This window comes from Rhamphochromis longiceps, linkage group LG18, assembly GCF_057381845.1.
Source record: "Rhamphochromis longiceps isolate RC_006_pf linkage group LG18, R_longiceps_female_GT1.1, whole genome shotgun sequence".
NCBI classification, from domain to species: domain Eukaryota; kingdom Metazoa; phylum Chordata; class Actinopteri; order Cichliformes; family Cichlidae; genus Rhamphochromis; species Rhamphochromis longiceps.
The window spans coordinates 3,191,019-3,211,610 of NC_140574.1; the positions used below are offsets into that span (position 1 = coordinate 3,191,019).

Consider the following 20,592-nt stretch of genomic DNA (forward strand, 5'->3'; position numbering starts at 1 on the left):
TTTTACTGAAAACTTTCACCACCAGGTGTTGGATCAAGGATACACCTAAAACCTGCAGGACTCCGGCCCTCGAGGCCTGGAGTTGGACACTGCTGGCCTAAGGTTTGGTCCCACATAAAAACACTGGTCAGCAACCATCTGGTAATCACTAGTTGCAAGGGAAAATTGTGTCTTCCCCCACTAGTTGATGATTGGTTTCTATTGAGAGTGCGATTGCTTTTTTGCTGGCAGATTCCTGCAGTTGCTCATTTCCTTTCTGAGCTGCAGCGACGCTCGAGAAATGTGACCAGAAATGGGGAGTGCTCACCTTCAAAGTAAAAGCCGCATTTCTTGAAATGTGCTTTCAGTGGTAACACACACTTCCGTCAAAGGAGAAGTTGCAATCACAACAAAGTTTTTGGTGCAACAGTTGGCTTCCCATTAGCGACTGCCAGCAACCCGTAGGTTCCACCCAGTGGTTTCCAGATAGTCACCTACTGGTTGGGAAACAACATTTTCCCGTAGCGACTGTTTATTGAAAGGGGGTCCTGTCTCAAAATGACCCCTAAGGAATCTAATGTGTGTGTTCCTTTAAAAAAATGCTCCATATAGCTACATGATACCAGTGTGTGATTTTTGTAGAAAATTGAGCTAATGCCTCCGTGAATAATACTGGTACATTTTGGTATACCTCACTGCTCACTGCACCGTCTTTTGGTCCAAAGCGATTTACAAAAAGTGAAAAGACACTGATTAATAATCATTATTGTTTAAAGGCACACTCATACTTAAAGTTTTTCTTCTTTGTGTCTTTCAGACGACGAGGGCTCGGGCTCAGACGTCGGGAAGAAGTTCACCAAGTGCAGCACATGCAAATACGGAGCAGAGTGTGACGAAGACTCGGAGGACGTCTGGTGAGTGTTCGACTCGTAACATTCATACGAAGCTCACCCCCGAGGTTTGTGTAAATACAAACTGACACCAACAACACCAAAGCTTCACTTTTTGTCTCCTGTTCTGTTTGTGTGCGGCAGCCAATCATATAGAGTTAGCTTACAGCTTGTTTCAGACAGGATAAACTGAGGCCCGGTATGAGATAAAGAAGGATTATTTGGGGCTGTCAATCATGCAAAACTGCTCTAGGAATAAAATATATGACACTGGAAAAATCCACTTAAATAAACTGAAGTGAGGCTTTTACAGACTTACACAGAGAGAGATTTACAAATAAGATCCGTCTCCAAGGCCGTTTGACTTTTGTAGTTGAGGTAAATGAAGGTCCTGATTTCTATGTGAGCAATATATTTGCTTCTCTCTGTGAGCGTTCCTCCATATTTTTACCTATAAGTTGTTTTTTAAGGGAGATATTCTGATCTGATTAAGGACAACAGGCTTTTTATACTGTATCGATTGCAATCCCCTTCCAGGCATATTGGGCTACATAAATGAACTCGACTTGACTTATTAAGCGTAGCGAAACAAGACTATAAATCGACTGAAATAAGAGTCAAAAAGTTCTTTTTTTAGGTCCCACCATTGAACTCTGGGAGTAAATTTGAAACCATTAATCACGAGTGAAGGAGTTCTTGAAAGGGATTGAAATTAGTTCTTTGTATCTGCAGCCGGTCTGTGGAGGACTAATGAGCAGCGTCTTCGTTCCTCTAAACGCACTTCAGTTAATGATTGTGTGGCAGAGACGCGTTCAGACTGAAGACACAACATTTATTCTCCTGACTCGACTCCTCTCCTCCCTTCAGGTGCATATGTAACATCGACTGCAGCGGTCACAATGAAAACCCGGTGTGCGCCACTGACGGAAACTCCTACAACAACCCCTGCCTGGTCAGAGAGGCCTCGTGCATGAAGCAGGAGCAGATCGATGTCAAACACCTGGGCAGATGCCCCGGTAAGAAGAAAGTGTACTTTATTGGTCCTGCATTTAACCCATTCACTCAGTGAAGCAGTGGGCAGCCATTGGGCGCCCGGGGAGCAGTGTGTAGGGACGGTACCTTGCTCAGGGGTACCTCAGGGTAGCTGTTCAGGGGAATCGAACCCCCGACCTTCCGATCATGGGGCCACCACTCTACCTACTGAGCTATCCCTCCCCATAAGACCTAACGAGATTACACGATTGCATTACACGAGCTCTGTGGGCAGTTTAAAGCTGCTCAGGTTGACGCGTTGAAGCTAATCTCATCTTAAATCACAGAATGAGGCTGTAACTGTAACTCGTTTATAAATGACTGCATGCTGAAGCAGAGGTGGTGATACAGTAACACGATGCAGTTTTATCAGGCTTGTTGCAGCTTAGAGTTCAGCCCCTCTAAGGCCTGTTTAAGACTGCAGAGAACCCCGTCGTCCAACCCAGACTGTCTGCAGTCCTGTGAAGAACTACACCCGCGATGCAGTGCTTTGTAGATCCTCCTTCAGCAGCAGTAACTTCTGCATGATGTTATCAGTCTTTCACGCTCTTCTTTACGGCGTCACTTCACTTCACTGGTTTTTGCAGCATTTGTTTATGCACAGCTCTCCTGAGGTGTCACATTACAATCAGGCTGAGGTCAGGACTTTGGTGCATTTTCTTTTTCAGCCATTTTCTTGGAGATTTGCAGCTCAGCTTGGGATCATTGGACCGTTGCATGACTTACTTTTAGCCAGCGTTTAGCTGTCAGCCACACGGCCTCCTGACTCTACAATACTTTGGTGTACAGAGGGGTTCACTGCTCAAATCATCACCCCTCCCCAACCATGCTGGCAGTCTCAATAGGTATGTCCCAATTCCTTGGCCGCATCTTTCGGAGACCGCATTTGTCAGCCAATTACGTCACAGCCAGGCGACGAAGGCTGCTCCAAACGTGGCAGACAAATGCCTCCTTCATTTCCCCAGATTTAAAGGATGGGTCGGGTGTATCCTTCATGGCCCAAACTATCCCAGAATTCATAGGACAGCCAGTTCCAGTTTCCAACAATGGCGGCAGCTAATTAGTTTAAATATTACTCTTATTAATCTTTCTGGGTCACAAAATAAACTTTTAGAATGTAGCTGTGTAAACTCCAAATATCTGCTCAGTTTGTCAGGACATCACGTATTTGCAAAAGTGCTCCGACGTTTTCGTGTGTTACCCACCAGCTCGAGAGCTAGCCGGGGATTCAAGCCTCACTAGAGCCGGCGAGAACAGCGGACTCCTGGCACATCATTTTTAGACCCCTGCAGTCTTTCTCTACTCAGGTTAAGCATGATATATAAGTCACTTAGATAACTTAAAAATGTTCTTGTTTGGCTGTGTTAGTGTTTTATTTCCTCCGTCCAAAGAACATCGCTCCAGATGTTTTTGTTCCATGTTTTTTAGACGCACCTTCCTCCTGGAAACGCTTCCAAACAACTGATTCTTGTTCAATCTTCTAATTGTCTTGTCATGAACTTTGCCTTTAACATGCTGAGACCTGTAGAGGGTAAAATGAAGCTCTTTGGATTTTGTGCGCGTTCTTTGAGAACAGCATGGCGTGATCTTGAACTCCTGAGAAGATTGTGTTTTGTTAACACACACCTGAATCTCCAGACCAGCAAATCTGTCACTTTTATAGAGGCGCTCAAACCTGCTCGTGATCAGTTAATCAGGTGCATTGATTAGGAGCACCTGGCTGCTACTTACCTTCTGGCACATGTGGAGCTGACAGAGAAAGACGAAATAAAAGCTGCTCTCAGTTTCTGTCACGCTACGTTAGCTCTCCCACCAGCAAACAGAGCACTGAACTGAACCGAGCGGCTTGTTACTGATATACGATCCACTTATTTGAGCCGTGATTACACCAGTGTCCATACTGAGAATTGGGCCTCAGTTTATTGTTCAGTGTTTCGATGCTACACTGACAATAAAGATTCTGGTATTAGAGCGATATTCTCAGTGTGCTAGCTGAAGATTTTGTTTAAAAAATGTGGGTGGGTGACGTCACTTTGGCTGTGTTCCTGTTTTGCATGCAAATTTGAATCCAGTGAGGTGTTTGAACTTTTAAATGGCGCATCATACTTTGGTCATTCCACTGATGCAGGTGCACGGTGAGTTAGAAGCTGCAGCAGAGCTGTTTTGTTCTGACTAAAAGCAAAATGGTTGCTGACTCCTAAGATGAGGAAGAAATATTGAGTTTCTTGGGTTTTTTCAGTTGCATAAACAATCCTGAATAATTGGTGTGATTATCTGCATGAGGAGAGAGTTATTTAAGTGTGTGTGTGTTTCCATGATAAGACTGCGTCAATGCCTCGTGTTTTCAGCTGTTTCTGACAGTGGTGGTGCCCTGTGACACAGAGCGATGAGATACCAAGCTGTGATTTTGGTTTTGTTTGCACGTGAAAATGTAAAACATCTCCGAGCGTCTGTTTTTTTAAGCTTTTGATTTACCTCCATCATGATGGCGTACGCCTCCACCCACAGTCTGTTCAGCTCTCTGAGCTCTCTGTCATCACGCTGTTTCCTGACGTGCATGAGCGACTGGATTCAAAGCTCCACGTGCAGCTTTGTGGCGGCCGGCAGGAAGCGCTGTGTGAATAAGTGACGCCAACACCTTTTTCAGCCAGTGAGGAGAGCGGATCTCTGGAGACGATCGTGACAGAAAATGGAGGGTTTTGATAAACAGACGTCCCTCCTGTGTGACAGAAATGAGGCATTCAGTGTCACACAAAGCAGTAATTATGGTTCAGTTTCCTTTTTTTTCCTAATAACCTGACCTGCAGCAAACACAGCGCTGGTTTGTGCTCCACGTGTCCACAGAGCTGATCAATGTTCAGAAAACAAACACCGACTGACCTTTTAAAGACACTCAAGTTGAATGTGAAGGCGTTTCGACGATACCCAGAGGCTTGTTTAAGCATCGAATAAGAAACAGGAGGAAGTTGAATCCATTTTTCATAATAAACCTGAGGAGGCTTAAATAGTCAGAGAAACAGATTTGCAGTTTACCGAGTCTGAAGTCACAAATTCACAGGAAACGAATCGTTCACTTTGCAAAGCTGGATTAACCTCATCAGGCACCATCACCGACTTTACAGACTGATTGATTTCTCATGTTTCGGTTTCTTTGAAGAGACATTTTAATGCTGTGTTGGTTTTTCCTGTTACTCAGAACCATTTGATGAACATAAAGTTAGCTTGTTGACGCCAATTTTCATTTCTGAGTCTGAATTCTCTCAGCTGAGTTCTGAGATCAACTGATCTGCTTACAATAATTAAGTCTGACAGTATAAATGTGCATTAAATGCAGCTGTCAGAAGGATAACTATCACAGGTTACTGTGAAGAAAAGCTAAAACCTGATAAAGTGATCTTATTCATGGTGCACACATGAGACAATCACATCATTTAAAGCATGTTTAAATAACTTCTAGTCAACAGCTGGCCTCTCGTCCTCGTGACTCCGTGGACCAAACATTTGTGGCTTTGGTACAAAAGACGTTGTGAGATGAAGTCTCGATGAGGAGCTGAAGCCTGTAGTAAACCCTCGCTGCTCGTCCCCCGTGGCTCAGCGAAGCTTCTGCTGATGCTTCCATGATGATCTGTAAACAGTCTGAGCCGCTCCGACGACCTTTGACCTCGACTGCAGCAAGTCGAGAGCAGCTCTCGGCTTCGCCGCTCTGTGTTCAGACAGAAATCCGCCCACTGACGCCTCCGTGGCTGTTTGATCCGATCCAGATTGGAAAATCTCACCGAATCTCAGAAAACGGTCGCCATCAGCTGTGTGGATTATGAAATAAGCTCGTTCTTCAACAATAACCCGCCCTGAAAGGAAAAACACTCTAAATGGATGAAACGAAGAAGTTTAGTACTCATTTCACTTCTTTGTATTTGACTCTTCTTTATTTTCCTCACTGAACTTTTCTTTTCTTCCCAGATTCGTTTTTTCGTCCTTCCATTAATCACACTTTCATGTTCTTCTTTTGTCTTCGGCCCTTTCTCTCCTTCTTTCCTGATGTCTTTGATCTTTCTCTCAGAAATGTAAGCTTTCCTCTTTTTATTTCTCTTCCTCAGTTTTAACTCCTTTCTTTTTCCATCTTTTTTTACTTTCTTTACTTTTTCCTTCTACGTTCTTATATGAGTCCACTTCTGTTTCTGTTTAGTCCTTATTGCTTCATTTGACTGAAACCTTGTTCTTCGTTCCTTTGTTTTTCCAGCTCACTTTCAAAAACTTGTTTAAGTTGAAGACCGTCACTGCTGCTGTTTAAATCTTCCAGCTTGAGCGTTATTCCTCTGGCTGCAGACGTGGGTCATTACTTCACATTGACTTGCTGATGTAGTAAAATGCAGGACTGATGGCGTTCAGGGCTCGCTGAGTACTGCTGACTGCACGACTGTGACCGTTTCATAAATCAGCCTCGTTATTGAAACCGTGTCAGACAAATTAATGCATCTAATCACCGGTGTTTTCAATTAAGAAACAAATCAAGTGAGCAGGAGCCGCAGTTTTAATCCGCAAGAAATTAATCCACACCTTGTTAACATCCTGAAATAATCTGACACGCAGGGCCTGCTTGGCACCAACAGCAGGTTTAAATAACATCAGTCAGAAATACAGAGTTAGTTTGTTGTACTGCAACTTTAAGTACAGTGAACAGACGCAGAGACTTCAAGTTCAGATCAGTTTCACCTACAGAGTAATATGAGCCATAACTTATGAATTTAAATCCAGTGCAGTATTTTCATTTTATCAATCGCTAAAAGAACAACTCTCAAATTTCAAAAGGCCATAGTTTGTTATAGCCTAGCTTAACCAACAGAATTCATTCTGCCTTGAAGTACTCGGGTAAAACTATCAGGTAAAGCTATAAGACAATCAAAACAACAGAAATGCAGGGAGACTTCAAAGCTACCAGAAAACTCGGAAAACTATGAGAAAGAGTTCCCAGCTGCCTGCAGCTTCTTCCAGCAAAATCAAACAGGAAGTCTGCAACAACACCACCAAAATAATAGACTTTATATGAATCGCATAACCCGTAGGGATGTTCATGCCAGATATTTTAAAAGTCGTTTAAATGAGAGGGAAATAAATCACATTAGAAAGAAGAGGTACATGGTGCTGCAACCAAAACCCTCCTTACAACTGCCTCGGTCACTAGCAGGTTGCTGTGGTCGCCTGTAGTTTGCATGGAAGCCACCAACTCGTCTGCAAACACAAACTACTGAGAGGTAGTGAAACCTGAAAATGTAGGACGTTGCCTTCCAAACAAAAATTCTGCCTTAATTAAACAACAACTTGCAAACTTGTACTTGATTCAGACTTTTCAACTACTTAGTGAGTAGTTTGTGTTTGCAGATACGTTGGCATCTTCCATACAAACTGAAGGCAACTGCGGCAGCCTACCAGAGACCCAAAAAAATCCCAATTTTCCAGTGCAACACCTCTTTGTGACCAATTTCATAAGCAAGCGTCAGCCATACAGGAAGTGGTCGGGGATACTCACTTTTCTTCCAAACAGTGGTTCCATGTGGCCTCTAGCTAATCTGTAGGCCTGCCTTAATTATCATCAACTCCTGATTTGAATTCATTTTGAAAACAGTGAAAACTCGACCGTTTCTTCTTTGTTCTTTTCATACTGCTGTTTTAATCTTTTATTATTAATTTTTCATTTGTATTTAGCTGATGCCTAGCATCATCATACTGCTCTTTTAGAGGACTGTGCACAAGCATGTCTGGGTAAGCTGCATACCCATAGTCCAGACAGACAGTATAAAAGATGGATGTGACTTGTGGGTCTGAAAAGTGAAACCTGAATTATTTCTGGTAGCTACCAGTGAAACTACCTCCGGTTGCCAAAAGGCTTCACGTCCTGTAGAAGAACCTCTGTAAATACTTTCCTGTTGATGAGTTTTGGGTCTCAGTCTCTACTTTCAGGTCAATAAAACCCTGAGTTCTTTTGATAAATTATGGTAATTGTACTTGTCAAAAAAGCTTATTATCCAGATATGCTCGCTGGGTAATGACTCACTCATTACATCTGGTTTCAGACACCAGGGTGGGAAAAATTTAATCTCAAGGGAGTCACAGCAGGGCTTTACAAACTGGTGGGTGCTGACATGGTATGTCAAACATGCTATGATGAATTCTGCCCCTGTGACATCACCGTTTGGTTAGTAAAGTTTCGATGATGCTTCAGTCAAAGTGTTTCCACGAATCTCTGCAGATAAAGAGCGCAAATGCAGCATGACTCATTGTAACAGAAGATTAACATGAACAGCAGTTCTCTTAAGAACTGGAATGATCAGCATTATAGGAAATATGAGTCATCAAAATGACCCATCCGCTGACCCCAAACTCCTCCCTAACATTACCATATATGGACATTGTTATTGTAATCTTGCTTATTAGTAACCCTAACCTTAAGAGTTCATAGAACAAACTGAGGGACCATCCTGTTATATTCAGTCAGATTAGTGACTGACAGCATAAACTCACCAAGAACATGTGCGCTGACGTCACCTTCGTCTGTCAGATTTCTGTGCATTTAAAGAAGAGGAGTCGCCCCCTACTGAGCATAAGGAGGTTCATGTCCACATGCACAGTCATGGATTCATGGTTTTCCTTTCTTCTTGAATAAAATGGAGGAAAACTTGAATAAAATGACATTACTTTAAGTACATTAAAGGGGAACACTGTGGTGCATCATAATAGTAATACTGTTGGTGAAAGTGAGACTACTTTGAACCTTTTTAAGCTGCTGGTCATTTTGTGACTGCAAAACTCTGACTTGGACTTCAAGCTTAAAGTTGATTAGCTTCTAAATGACATTTGTAACTAAAGGTTTTCTTCTTTAAAGTGTTGTAGGTTTCTTGTCTCAGAAGCTTTAAAAGAGAGTAAATTACAGCCAAAAAACATGAAAAAGGAGTCCAAAGGTTCATCAGCATCCTCCAGCTTTGGGCTGCCTGTTAGTTCTTTTTCTGAGTGATTTCTCGCAGTTTTATAAATTTAATCCCATGTTTGATTCTCAAATATGCAGAGCATATTTTTATGGCAGAGATGAAAACACCGTTGCGATGAGTCACAGCTCCTCTGAACCATCACTGAAGGTTTCTTCCTCTCAGAGGAGCCGAGGGTGAGGTGCAAGTGTTAGATGCAAACCTCATTTGCAGTCACAGTTTGCTGCGTGATGTTTTTCAGAGTCTGTGCCAACACCCAGAGCTCCTCCAGCCTCGGCACAGCTCTGAGCCTCAGGTCTGATTTATGTTGATGGACTCACCTTGAATCACAATGTAAGATAAGATAAGATAAGAGATAAGATAGAACTTTATTAATCCCTCGGGTGGGTTCCTCTGGGAAATTCGACTTCCAAAAAAAGCACAGCAACGACCGAAGTTACAGTTACAGAATTATTATATATATATATATATATACACACACACACACACACACACACACACACACACACACATATATAAATACAGAGACAAATATAAATAAAATATACAAAGGGGATAAATAGAATAAATAGGAATAAAAAATAAAAATACAAGTGAATTGCACATTTCAAGTATTGAGTCTATTGCACTGTTGACTATTTACAAAAAGTATTGCACAAGGTATTGTACAGTGAGGTGAAGAGGCACTACAGCTTAGTTGTTCCCCCCTCCTTTGTCCTCCTGTTTCCCCTCCCTCTCCCCTCCAGAGAGGAGTTAAACAATGTGTCGTCCTGCTGGAGATGCACTCTCTGCAGGTGCCAGCAGGAGACCCTAACCTGGGAAGAGTTATGGATTTCTTGTCAGTGGTTATTGCTTTTAGGTGGCCAGTGATCTGATTGGCTCAGTGAGGTGGCAGGTGAGGGTGAGTGGGTGGTGAGGGTGGTATTGCACCCTGAGGTGAAGAGCACCTGCCACCTTCTCTGATCTGTTATTTCCTCAGGGCAGCAGGCCAGTGACTCAGTGCACCACAGCCAAGAAACCAAATTCAAAGGATTTGAACACATTGATCCTGTTATTCCACAGCGGCGGAGCCAAATATTGGTCGAATGTGGACCTGTGGTTCACGTAAGCTTGTTAACTGATTACAAAAGCTGTAATTCTCTACAGCTCCAGCTTTTTATTAACACCAGTCATGATTTGTTAGAATCGAGTTTTTCATAGTGAGAGATGCAAACCACACATTAACATGTTAATAACTAACCTGACGATGTGGATGGATCCTTTCAGCCATTCGATGATATTTACACTCAATTACACAAGAAAGCTCACAGAGTCGAGACCAGGAGATTCTACAAGCTAGCTACAAGCTACAAGCTTGCAGCATGAAATCACCCTGACATAATAATCTGTGACTCATTTGGACCCAGAAATAACTAAAGACTGAACAAGTGAAGAAGACAAAAGCTGTTGTTCTTGACTTTACCAGGCAGTCAGATAAGACCTAATGGCTCATGTGATACCGCTCTGCACACCTACACACATTATTTAGCCCATTAGCTTCCTAAAGCCACTTTGCAACCCACCACCAACCCAGGTGGTCCTTTTCCAGCTTAGTCAGTGTATTTGTTCTCATTACCTTCAACTGTAAATTAGTCCACCAGAAACATATTTTGTATATTGATGTTTTTATAAATCCCAAATCTTTCAGTTAATTTCTGGAAAACTTTCCATTTACATAATGAAATATTAGTTGATATCTAGATATAAATATGTGGATATTTAAAGAAGACCAAACCCACAGTTGTACCACTTATTGATTTATGTGGATAGTAATGAATTTGGGGACGTCACATGCCCCTTTATGTGGGAATAATGGTAACTTGACTATTTATTCGTCAGCCTCAAACTACAACTTGTGTTTGTATTCACAATATACAGTGAAGTGTAAAAGAGTTTAAAAGTGCTTAATTAGCTTTACTAACAAATGACTAATTTGTTCCGACACACCTGAATCAAATGAATGACTTGTTAACAGGCCTTTGCCAAACTTGATGGCTGCTGAAGAGGTAATCAGACCATTTGATTCAGCTGTGTTGGAGTAGGGATGCATCTGCAGGACAGCAGCTCTCGAGGACTGGAGTTGGACACCCCTGGTCTAGGGTGTCCATATATTAATGCTTATACCACATAAAATTATTATAACAGTTTGTCATTCATATTTTTCTTGCATCAGCAGACTGTTTTATGATTTTTATTTTTTGGTTGCAAATACAGAAAAAGCGGAGCAAGAGCAAAGATGGGAAACAATGAGGCTTCGGGGAGATGCTGATGGAGGGAGGGAGGGGGAGGGTAAGATGGAGACAAAGAGATTTCTGTCAATATTTCCTCAGGAATGATGGAGCATTAAAAATGGATGAGTGTGTGTGTGCGTGTACACATGTCTATGTGGAGACCAAGTGCATTTTGGTGCATTATGAGGACAACTTTGTAGAATGTGGGTTTTTTACATCCTCACTTTGGGTGTGATTTCAAATATCAACAGACAAAATAAGGACCTGACCTTAAAAGTCAGGCTGATGTCTTAGTGAACTGTATTGACCTTATAAAACAGAAAATTCAAAGTGTCTCCCATCTTAACTGGCTAAATCACCATGGTTACGGTGTAAATGTTTTTATACTTGATTCTAATCTGCTGCTGAGTTTATTCACACTGCTGAACCGTGCATCGAGAACACCTGATTTCATTTTGATCTGCTGACAAACTAAAGCATCGTCTGTATTAAACCGTGGAACAGTAACTGTTCATGGTTAAATGTATCCAGTTCTCATGCTACTGGCACAGTGTTGCATTTCACTGTTATACTTTTTGTGTCCACTCTATGTTCCTGAGTGGAGGAGGTGACACTCATAGGGATCATTTTGTGTGGAAGAGTCATATATCCCAGGAAACACTGCCACATGTGAGCACGCACAGAGCCTGAAGCACAAAGCCCAACTTAGAAGAGATCACTGATAATCGCTGTTATCACTTACACAGAGATTTTAAGTTTCATCAGTCGGTAAAGGCAAACGAAAGCTGTGCTGTTATAATTTATTCCCTGTGAAATAAAATCTTTCTTGGATTTTTTTTTTTCATTTATATGTGTACACTGTTCCACTTGTGGAGAATCATATCAAACATGGCCAAAGTATCAAATAATGAATTGACAGTATGAAAAAATAAGCCCTGTGAGAACAGCCCTGGGTTAACTTGTTCTCTGACCTCAGTAAAGACTTTGAAATGAGTTACATAGTTCATAATTAAGCTAATGAGTAGACGGTGTTCTTGGTTTCTCACTAAACTATACCTCTGATCCTGACATCTGGATTCGAAAGGTTATGATTAAACATTGTCCTGGGAGTCCACCACAGCCTCGCTTCCACCAGTATCTACTCGACTCTACTCAGTTTGGTTTGTTTGTACCTCCTGTGCGCATGGGGTTGTTGTAGCAATGCGGCCAAAAGTCTCGTAACATCATTTGTATGCGACACATTTCCTTCGTTGCCAGGTTTCAAAAATGGCATTTTAATTTTTGTTAAGGAGTCAGTCTCATGACTCGTCGAGTGACGCCATTGGCTGGCCACTGGTGACACCACATTTTTGGATCCATTTTTAACGCGGGCTGAGCAAACGGGTTCTACCACCTTATAGGAAAAGTCTACAAACCGAGTCAAGCCGAGCTAAGTAGGTACCAGTGGATAAGGGCTATATGTATACCAGGGTCCCCACAATGATAGACGTACAAACCGGAGTGTATGCCCTGTTTAACATTCGCAGCAGATCCTCCTGCAGACGGCACGAAGACATGAAGCCTGTCAACAGGAAAATAACCACAACAACACAAGAACCCAAACCCTGCTGCTTCTTTGTTTATTGGCACCCACCACTGTTGGCCACACAAAGCACACACAGACCATCAGACTGACCCACCTCGACTCTAACAGAGCGAAACTCAGATGGCGAGTAAACATCCCCCGACATCTTTCACTTCCTTTAGTCTGTCCTGAAGAGTAAACACACAGACACACACACAGAGTCAATAAACAGATCACAAAAGACACGATGCAAGACAGCGAAGAGGAAGTCAAGCGGTCAGGCAGTGTCTGTTTCACCCGAGGAAATAGAAATGATCTCAAGCCGTCGCCTGGATGGAAACGCTGAAATCTTTGTTTTCCATCACGTTGGGAAAAAATAAACTGTTGGAGATTATTTAGAGAGGATTTCTGAATGTAACCGACTCCATCCTTCTGTTTCTTCTGCAGCTGACAAAGAAAAACAGGGCAAGAAAGACGACGGCAGCCCTTTCAAAGGAAACGTCCTGGGTAAGGAAGCTCAACACGCCTCATGTTCCTTTTTTGCCAGGTTGCTGCACTCTGCAAGTTAACGGAAAATGTAGATTATTTCCACCTGATTTTTTCCCTATTATTTTGCCCCTGTGAGTCATACGAACACTGCCCTCTCCAGCTGTGTTGTAGAGGTTCAGACACAAAATAGCACAACACCCTCAAAGCTCCATGCAGCTTTCCAAACACTTGATTTTGTATTTATAGTCAATAAAAATGAAAAAGAAAAATAATGTACTGTAAACTGCTCTGACTGTGTGTGACTTCCAGCGTGGATCACAAAGCAAAAAATGATTTAGAGGAGAGGATAGTGTAGCAAGTTATCAGCTAACACTGCAAGATACGTCTGTAAACTGCACCTGATAATTAGCACTGATTCACATAAAAATGTAGCGTTTAATTTGACTCCTTCCAACACCACAAACATGCATGAGAGGTCCAGTTCAGCTAGCAGAGCGCTAACAGCTACAGCCAGCTGTTAGAAAAGCCTTAAAAGATGAACTCTTTATGGACATTTTAACATGAGGCTCCATCCCCACATCCCCCGAGAGTCTGTGGGGATGGAGCCTCCAGTGGCCAAGAATGACCCCATTAGGAAGATGTTGTGCAGTGTGTCAGCACAGCTTTTACCTGTACGTCAGTGTCTTTGTTCCCTATGTTCAAACCTGAGCATCATTAGCATCATGCATATATGAGAACACAGAGACAAGTCAAACTGAATCTTGAAAAGATACTTTCAGGAATCAGATTACTGTTGGCAGCGACAGAGTTTCCTGTCAGTGCAGATTTGCAGCTCAGGTGCATTCATACCACAGGTGTGTTGACCTAACGATGGCATTAAATGAAGAATTACAGGACGCCGTACCATCCAGACACGAGCTTCTACTTGTTATTCAGTCTGTGTCACTATGTGATGGATATGCACAGAGCTGAGCCGCTAGCATGGCTAGCAGTCTGCGCATTAACAACCTCTGGGACTCTGTTTGTATTTGCTCATATTATATAACCACACTGTAAATCCACTTTTCCTGCCTCTAATGCGGTAAAACTTCCTGCGGCCTTTCGGCAGCCTGTTAACCTGCGTCTGAACCTGCTGAGGAGCAACAGCAGCAGGATAAAACCTAATGAAAATCTCCTTAATACACAATAAGGTCCTCAGAGGGGGGCAAGAAAAAAAGTGCAGGAAATCATCAAAAGGCACAGCTCTGAAAGAAAGAAAGTACACAGTTTTTTAAGCCTGATCCCGGTGCGACTGTGTGATTTCTCATAAGTCAACATGCAGATTAGAGGAGCAGAATGAGGGCATTTCAGCGCCTTAACCATCAGCTGCACGACGCAAGTGTTGAGTCTGGAGATCAAAGAGGAGATGAAACAAAATCGAAAGCGTTTTATTATCTGCAGAGCTCGCCGTGCATTTACAACGTCTCAGGGGGAGCGATTCCTCCGCAGCTCCTTCGCTCCGAGTTTTAACTCGGACAAAAGAAGCGCGGGATTAAACTGCAGCATTGTCTACATCGCAAACAGGGAACGACACAGCAACACATTTCTGCCTCCGATAAAGAGCTGAGAAAGGCTGAGCTTCTCCTTCTGTGCCGCGTTCAGGTGACCTTCCCCACATCGGCGCCTGTCCTTCAAATAAGTAAATCATTCAGTGACGAATGAATCAAACCGCGGCGTGTCCCTACTTGCCCTTCACTACAAGCTTTCATCACTCACGGCTCCCAAAGACAGTGAAAGGTTAAAAAGGCTCAACTCAAAAAGGGAGTGAAGAAGTTCACTCACAAAAAAACCTTTTAAAACAAGGTTTTACCACAGGCGGCTTAAAAGATCGATTTTTCTGACTCTGAGAGGGAATAAAATTTATAAGATGGGCTTGATGTTTTTTCCAAAATGAGCCAAAGCAGAGAAGTTCATTATCTCATCGGGAAAGTGTTCACTAGGATCAGAGCAGAGGATCCTTTTCCAACAGGAACAGAAGGGTTCGCTGCCACACAGAGCGCCCCCTGCTTGCCACTAAAAAGAATGCACATTTGTTCTACTTTATGTGATTTTACTTCAGTCTGGATGTAAAACGCGGATTTAAGTCACGCGTCCTTTCTCATAGCCAGCAGGGGGCGCTGCTCTCACTGTCAGTCAGGTTGTCCTATAATCTCGTTCAAACATTTCATCCAGCAGCACTCAGACAGTCTTAAGCTCGCGAATCTCTGAGATGTCATCGCGGCCATCGTAAACATGGCGAACAGCAGAATTTAAAATTGGTGACACGCACACACAGGCGGCTTCTTGTTAACAGCTTCCTTCATGTTAATGTGGATTTGGTATATAACGTTTCAGTCACTTTAATGAGCAGCACAGTTTGCTTTGTCAGCTTTTCCTCTAAGACTGCAGTGAATCATAGCACGGAGAGACAGATCTGTGTGACTTATTAGGATTTATGCCCTCGCACAGCGCTGCAGCGCACAGCAGATGACTCCGTTTGTGGCACAGCACTTCATTTATTATTATTATTAGGAGCATAAAATGTAGATCTGCTTTTACCAAATTTAGCTTTAACATTAAAAAACAACAGTATATTGTTATTATATTAATAATGTTCGTTAATTGAATGTAAGATGAGCGACGTCACAGTCAAACTCAATGAAACGTGTCTGTGTGTTCAAATTACCAAATATATCTTTACAAAATTATGATATAAGATCAAATAAAGTAAGATGTGCTTTATTTATCCCAAAGATGGGAAATCACTGTTACAGCCCAGTCTCAGGTCTTTAAATCATCATGTAGTGAATCTATTGTCTCCTCTTTATTTCACACAAATGGACTTATTTCCTATTGAAACACTTTATCACAAATTTGTCCTCGCTGGCATGAAATATGTTTTATGTCAGACGCACAAATCTGGGGTTGAGACCGTGGGGAGGCTCAAACGAAGCTTTAAAATAAACGTGACTTTTTCAAACCCCAAACAATTACCGTTTAACACTTGAGCCAAACCAGGTGACAGGCTGCTGGTTATGAGCCTCTTTATGTTGTGTTTAAATGATGTGTGAAAATCTGATCGTGGGTCTCTACCACCATCCCTCCGAGCTCCTACTACAAACTGCTTTTACCTTTTAAAATGGAAAATCATTCACACTTGTAGACCTGTAAGATTAAACGCCGTGTTCAAGGTCGCTGTCCAGAAACACACATCAACAGATTACAGGTTGTGACTGTTTCACAAACTGCTGTGAGATCAGATTAGGCCAAATATGAAAAACAGCCTAGTTCAATCAAATAAACATCACAAAACAAACTATGGAAGAAGATTTGTTCCGTTAAATATAGAAAAAAGGGAAGAAACTAACGAAAATGAAAAGCTTACAAAGGAAAATCTAACAAATCATCATCAGCATTGTGGTAAAGATTTGTGTTTGATACAGAAACTATAAATCAATATGTAATAAAATGTAAATCAATAATAAAAATCCCTTTATTGTTCTCACCTTGTGTCTCTGATTTCTCGTTTCGTCCTTTCAGACACCAGGATTGTGGATCACGGAGAAGGTTTCTACCCGGGAATGTCCATCCCGTGTGCCGACAGCTTCTCCGGCTTCTGCGTTCACGGGAAATGTGAGATCAACAAGTACAACATGGCCACCTGCAGGTTTGTAACGGCCTCCGCTGTAAATGTTTCAAATAAATACATAAAAATGAAGCGTTTGTTTTTACTAGAGTCCAAGTTAATGGATCTCATCAGAAGTGTGGTGGTAAAAGTGTGAAATGTCAAAGTTTAAATCATGAAACAAACACAAAACTATTACACCATCCTAAAGTATGTAACATGTGACATCACACAGTCTTGTTGTGTGTCCGACTCAGATGTGACGCAGGATACAAAGGTCCTCAGTGTGACGAGCCTCAGGACTTCAACATCCTCTACGTGGTCCCCAGTGGACAGAAGCTGCACTACGTCCTGATCGCCGCCATCATCGGAGCCGTGCAGATCGCCATCATTGTTGCCGTAGTGATGTGCATCACAAGGTACTCAAGTGCAAAGAAAAAAATAGTGTTTAAAGTTTTAGTTGTCAAATATTTATGTCTTTACGTCTCATTAAAATACTTACAAAGTGTTAACTGATTTTAGTCTTTAGCATTTCTGCTTGATACAAAGCTTTTGTGTCCTTACAGTATTTATCAAAAGAGCGACATTTCTTTCACAGGAGCCTCAACACTGTAATAGCAGTAGTATTGTGTTAATTATTTTATACTTTACTAGAAAAATAGATGCAGCGAGTTGACTGAAACATGAAGTCACAGTAAATAAGGCAAAAACAGAGTTTGTACAATGTTGAGCTGGTTGGTTTTCCTGCAGTGGCAGTGTGGATCATTGGGATCATTACATGCTAATGAAAAGCCTGGTGGTAACTTTCTGCATTAATACACCATCAGTTGTGACGATCTCCAACACGACTGCATGAAGTACAGCTCCAAACACAACAGAGCCTCCGCCATGTTTTACAGATGGCTCCCCTCACCGAGCCTGAACTGAACATTCGTCCCGTCATGAGACCTGTGGTCACTGATTTTCAGTCCAGGTCTTGAATAATAATAATAATAATAATTCCTTTTCACTGGTCACTTTTTATTCCTCCACTTAAGAACACACCACGCCAAGATATGTGTTCAGCAAATAGCTCTCTGGGAATCACATTGTTGGTGTAAAAATACTCTTTTATATCTGTCAAAATGTGTTGCCAGTGACATTTTTGTGGACTGAACTAAATAAACTGGAACACATTATGAGGTTTTGTGACACGCTGCCTCGAAGATACAATTTAAAAATGGTTTTTTGCAAAATTGCCCGTTATTTGTAGACACAACGCTGGTTCAGTGCTTGAGATCTGTGCCCTTTTTATGCTCGACAAACAAAAAGAAAGAAAAACACGTCCTCTGTCTGAAAATGGTCAGGCAGAGAAAACCTGGAGAAGTTTTGGCCAAGACCACTTTAACTAACGAGTCTGACTCCTTGGAAAGAAAATATAAAGAAAAAGACTTTTGCACAATACTGTACAATGGCCGATCTAAAATCTAAAAAAGAAAAGGCACCAAATTGGGAGATTGACTCAATCACAGCATATAAATCTGATTTTAGTAACGGACACAAATTGTAACACCGACTTTCTCGCTCTCTTTGTCTTCAGGAAATGCCCGAAGAACAACAGGGGTCGCCGGCAAAAACAAAATCTCGGACACTTTTCCTCGGACACTAACAACAGGATGGTATAGCCGTGTCTGCCGGAGGTCTTTTTTGATAATTGTTTTCTTACGGCGCGGGAATATACCATTTTTTAACAGTAGGTGTAGTGAGTTTTCTTTTTCTCCTAGGAAACTGTTAAAAGAAGAATATTTATTTCAGGGGCCTTATTTTCCCGCCTTTTAATTTTGGATGGCATCTTTGCGCATTTATTTTTTAGTTTTTTCCTCCAATGCCGCAAATAGTTCAAGGAGCCGATTCAACGCAACCCGCTGTCACTTTGCATCGCCGCCATGTCCGCCGTCTCAGTTTTCCTGCTACGAGGTTTTGTTGAATGCTTTGCGGTATCTTTGTCGAGCTGGCTAACAGAGTCACATCTGCCCCTCTGGAATGTGCTATTTATTGAAAAGTTGATTTCTTTGCCCCTTTCTTTTCTGCTTTTTACTAATAACGTGCAGCTGATTACCAAATGCAGTGTTTTTTGTTTCCGTCCTTTTTTGTAGAGGTGAGAGGGGCCAGCTGGTACCATAGATATGTTTACACTCATCCTTTGGTCCATGTAAAGACTTCACTGTGTTCAAACAAGCTAATAATTTATTCTTACCATGAAGAATTCTTTTCTTGAAAGTAGCTTTTACTGGAAGTTTTTATGTTAACTTTTCTTCGAAATTGTAGTTTATGTATATTAGCATGACTTGTGATAACTGTGTACTGTGGTGTAGTTTTAACTTTTTAAAAGGAAAAGTTGTCGGCCTCGATGCCTCCTCCGCCCCTCCTTCAATGGTACGGTTAAAAGTTGGACTGACGAATGGGGGACGAAGGCGTTAGTCGGGGGGTGGTTTGGGGGTTTTTCCCTGAAAAGGAATGTGCATTGTCTGGAAATCAAATGTTGGCTTTATCAAGACAAGGAAACACACAACGAGCATTTCTGCCCGTCGTTGATGAAAGGAAAGTAAAACCAGTAAAGCCATGAACACAAAGGCAGGAATGCTGTATGCAAGATTGTAAAGGAAGAGCTGGACTTCAAATCGACGTCAACGTCCTGACGGTAATTTTCACGGAAGTCTTGGTTGCTTCGATCAAGGATTTTCTCTGAATGTGAGGGAATAATTTTGTTTTCTGTTTTGTGTTTTCCCCTCAGCAAAACATTCCAAGCACAGACGATCCCACGAGAAAAAATAACACAGTAATAATACAGAATATAGCAGCGTTCTGTTCTCTGGTATGAACATGTGTGTCTCATGGTTTTAGATGAAATCATAGCGTCATTTGGCCTTACGTTATTCACACAAACACAGTCAAGTACTTTCGGCGAGGAGGAGGAAAAATCTGATCAGTATCCTGAGTAATTTAGTAATCCTAATAAATAATCCAAGCCTCCTCTTTTTGTTCTGTTTCGATGTAAAGTTTTGATTATTTTTGTAATGGACGTTTCACCTGTTTGACTTCCATGCGGCAGCATCGTCTAGATTCTGAGAGTGTGCTCGTGGCTAAAACCACAGCCCCGAGCAGGTCGCCAGCACGCCGGCTAATGTTAAAGCTTTGCCCGTCTGCTAGAGTCTGAGTGACGTAAACGTCATCTCGTGGACGTGCCTGCAAGTTTCTGTGAGAGTTTCCGATGCACCAACTACGTTTGCACCCCAGTTGGTGGAAATGCAGAAAACTGACTGGACTGACGAGTCGGCCGTGCCGTCTCACAACAGACTGTAATCAAGGCTTAAGAGGTGACACCATGACAAGAGCAGTTGGAGCTAATTTGGTGTTATTTTTTGTGTGAATGCAACGTACGACAAGAAAACACATTTGAGGTTTGCTCCGACAGCAATCACGCCGACGTTTCCGTGGGATCTTTGTGTCATCTGGTGAATGAGTTCTGTGTCGTTCCTCGTGTCCCTGACCGTCACGAGCCTGTGCGACTCTGAGTCCAGCTTTGTGTTTTTGTTTGTCACAACATCCAAATTTCATTTCAAATTGTGTTAAATTTGAAGGATGTCATTCTTCAGTGAAAGTGAACTTTAACACATTTCTGAAGGTGCAACATTTCATTTTAAGTAGTGCTGTCAGTGTTAATCTCGTTAAAATGACGTTAACGCCACAAGGTGGCAAATCTCCA

The 20,592-nt window shown here is 42.1% G+C and overlaps 1 protein-coding gene across 1 annotated transcript in view; it reads left to right on the top strand.

Annotated features, from left to right (window-relative positions):
* tmeff1a (transmembrane protein with EGF-like and two follistatin-like domains 1a) overlaps positions 1-19,237 on the top strand; it is a 111,542-nt gene extending 92,305 nt beyond the window's left edge. Inside the window, exons 5-10 of the mRNA XM_085388948.1 lie at positions 797-893; positions 1,737-1,885; positions 13,163-13,222; positions 16,763-16,889; positions 17,105-17,266; positions 18,427-19,237. Coding sequence (XP_085245074.1) covers positions 797-893; positions 1,737-1,885; positions 13,163-13,222; positions 16,763-16,889; positions 17,105-17,266; positions 18,427-18,511 — 680 coding nt within the window. The 3' untranslated portion in view covers positions 18,512-19,237. The remainder of the gene's footprint in view (positions 1-796; positions 894-1,736; positions 1,886-13,162; positions 13,223-16,762; positions 16,890-17,104; positions 17,267-18,426) is intronic.
* The last annotated feature ends 1,355 nt before the right edge of the window (positions 19,238-20,592 follow it).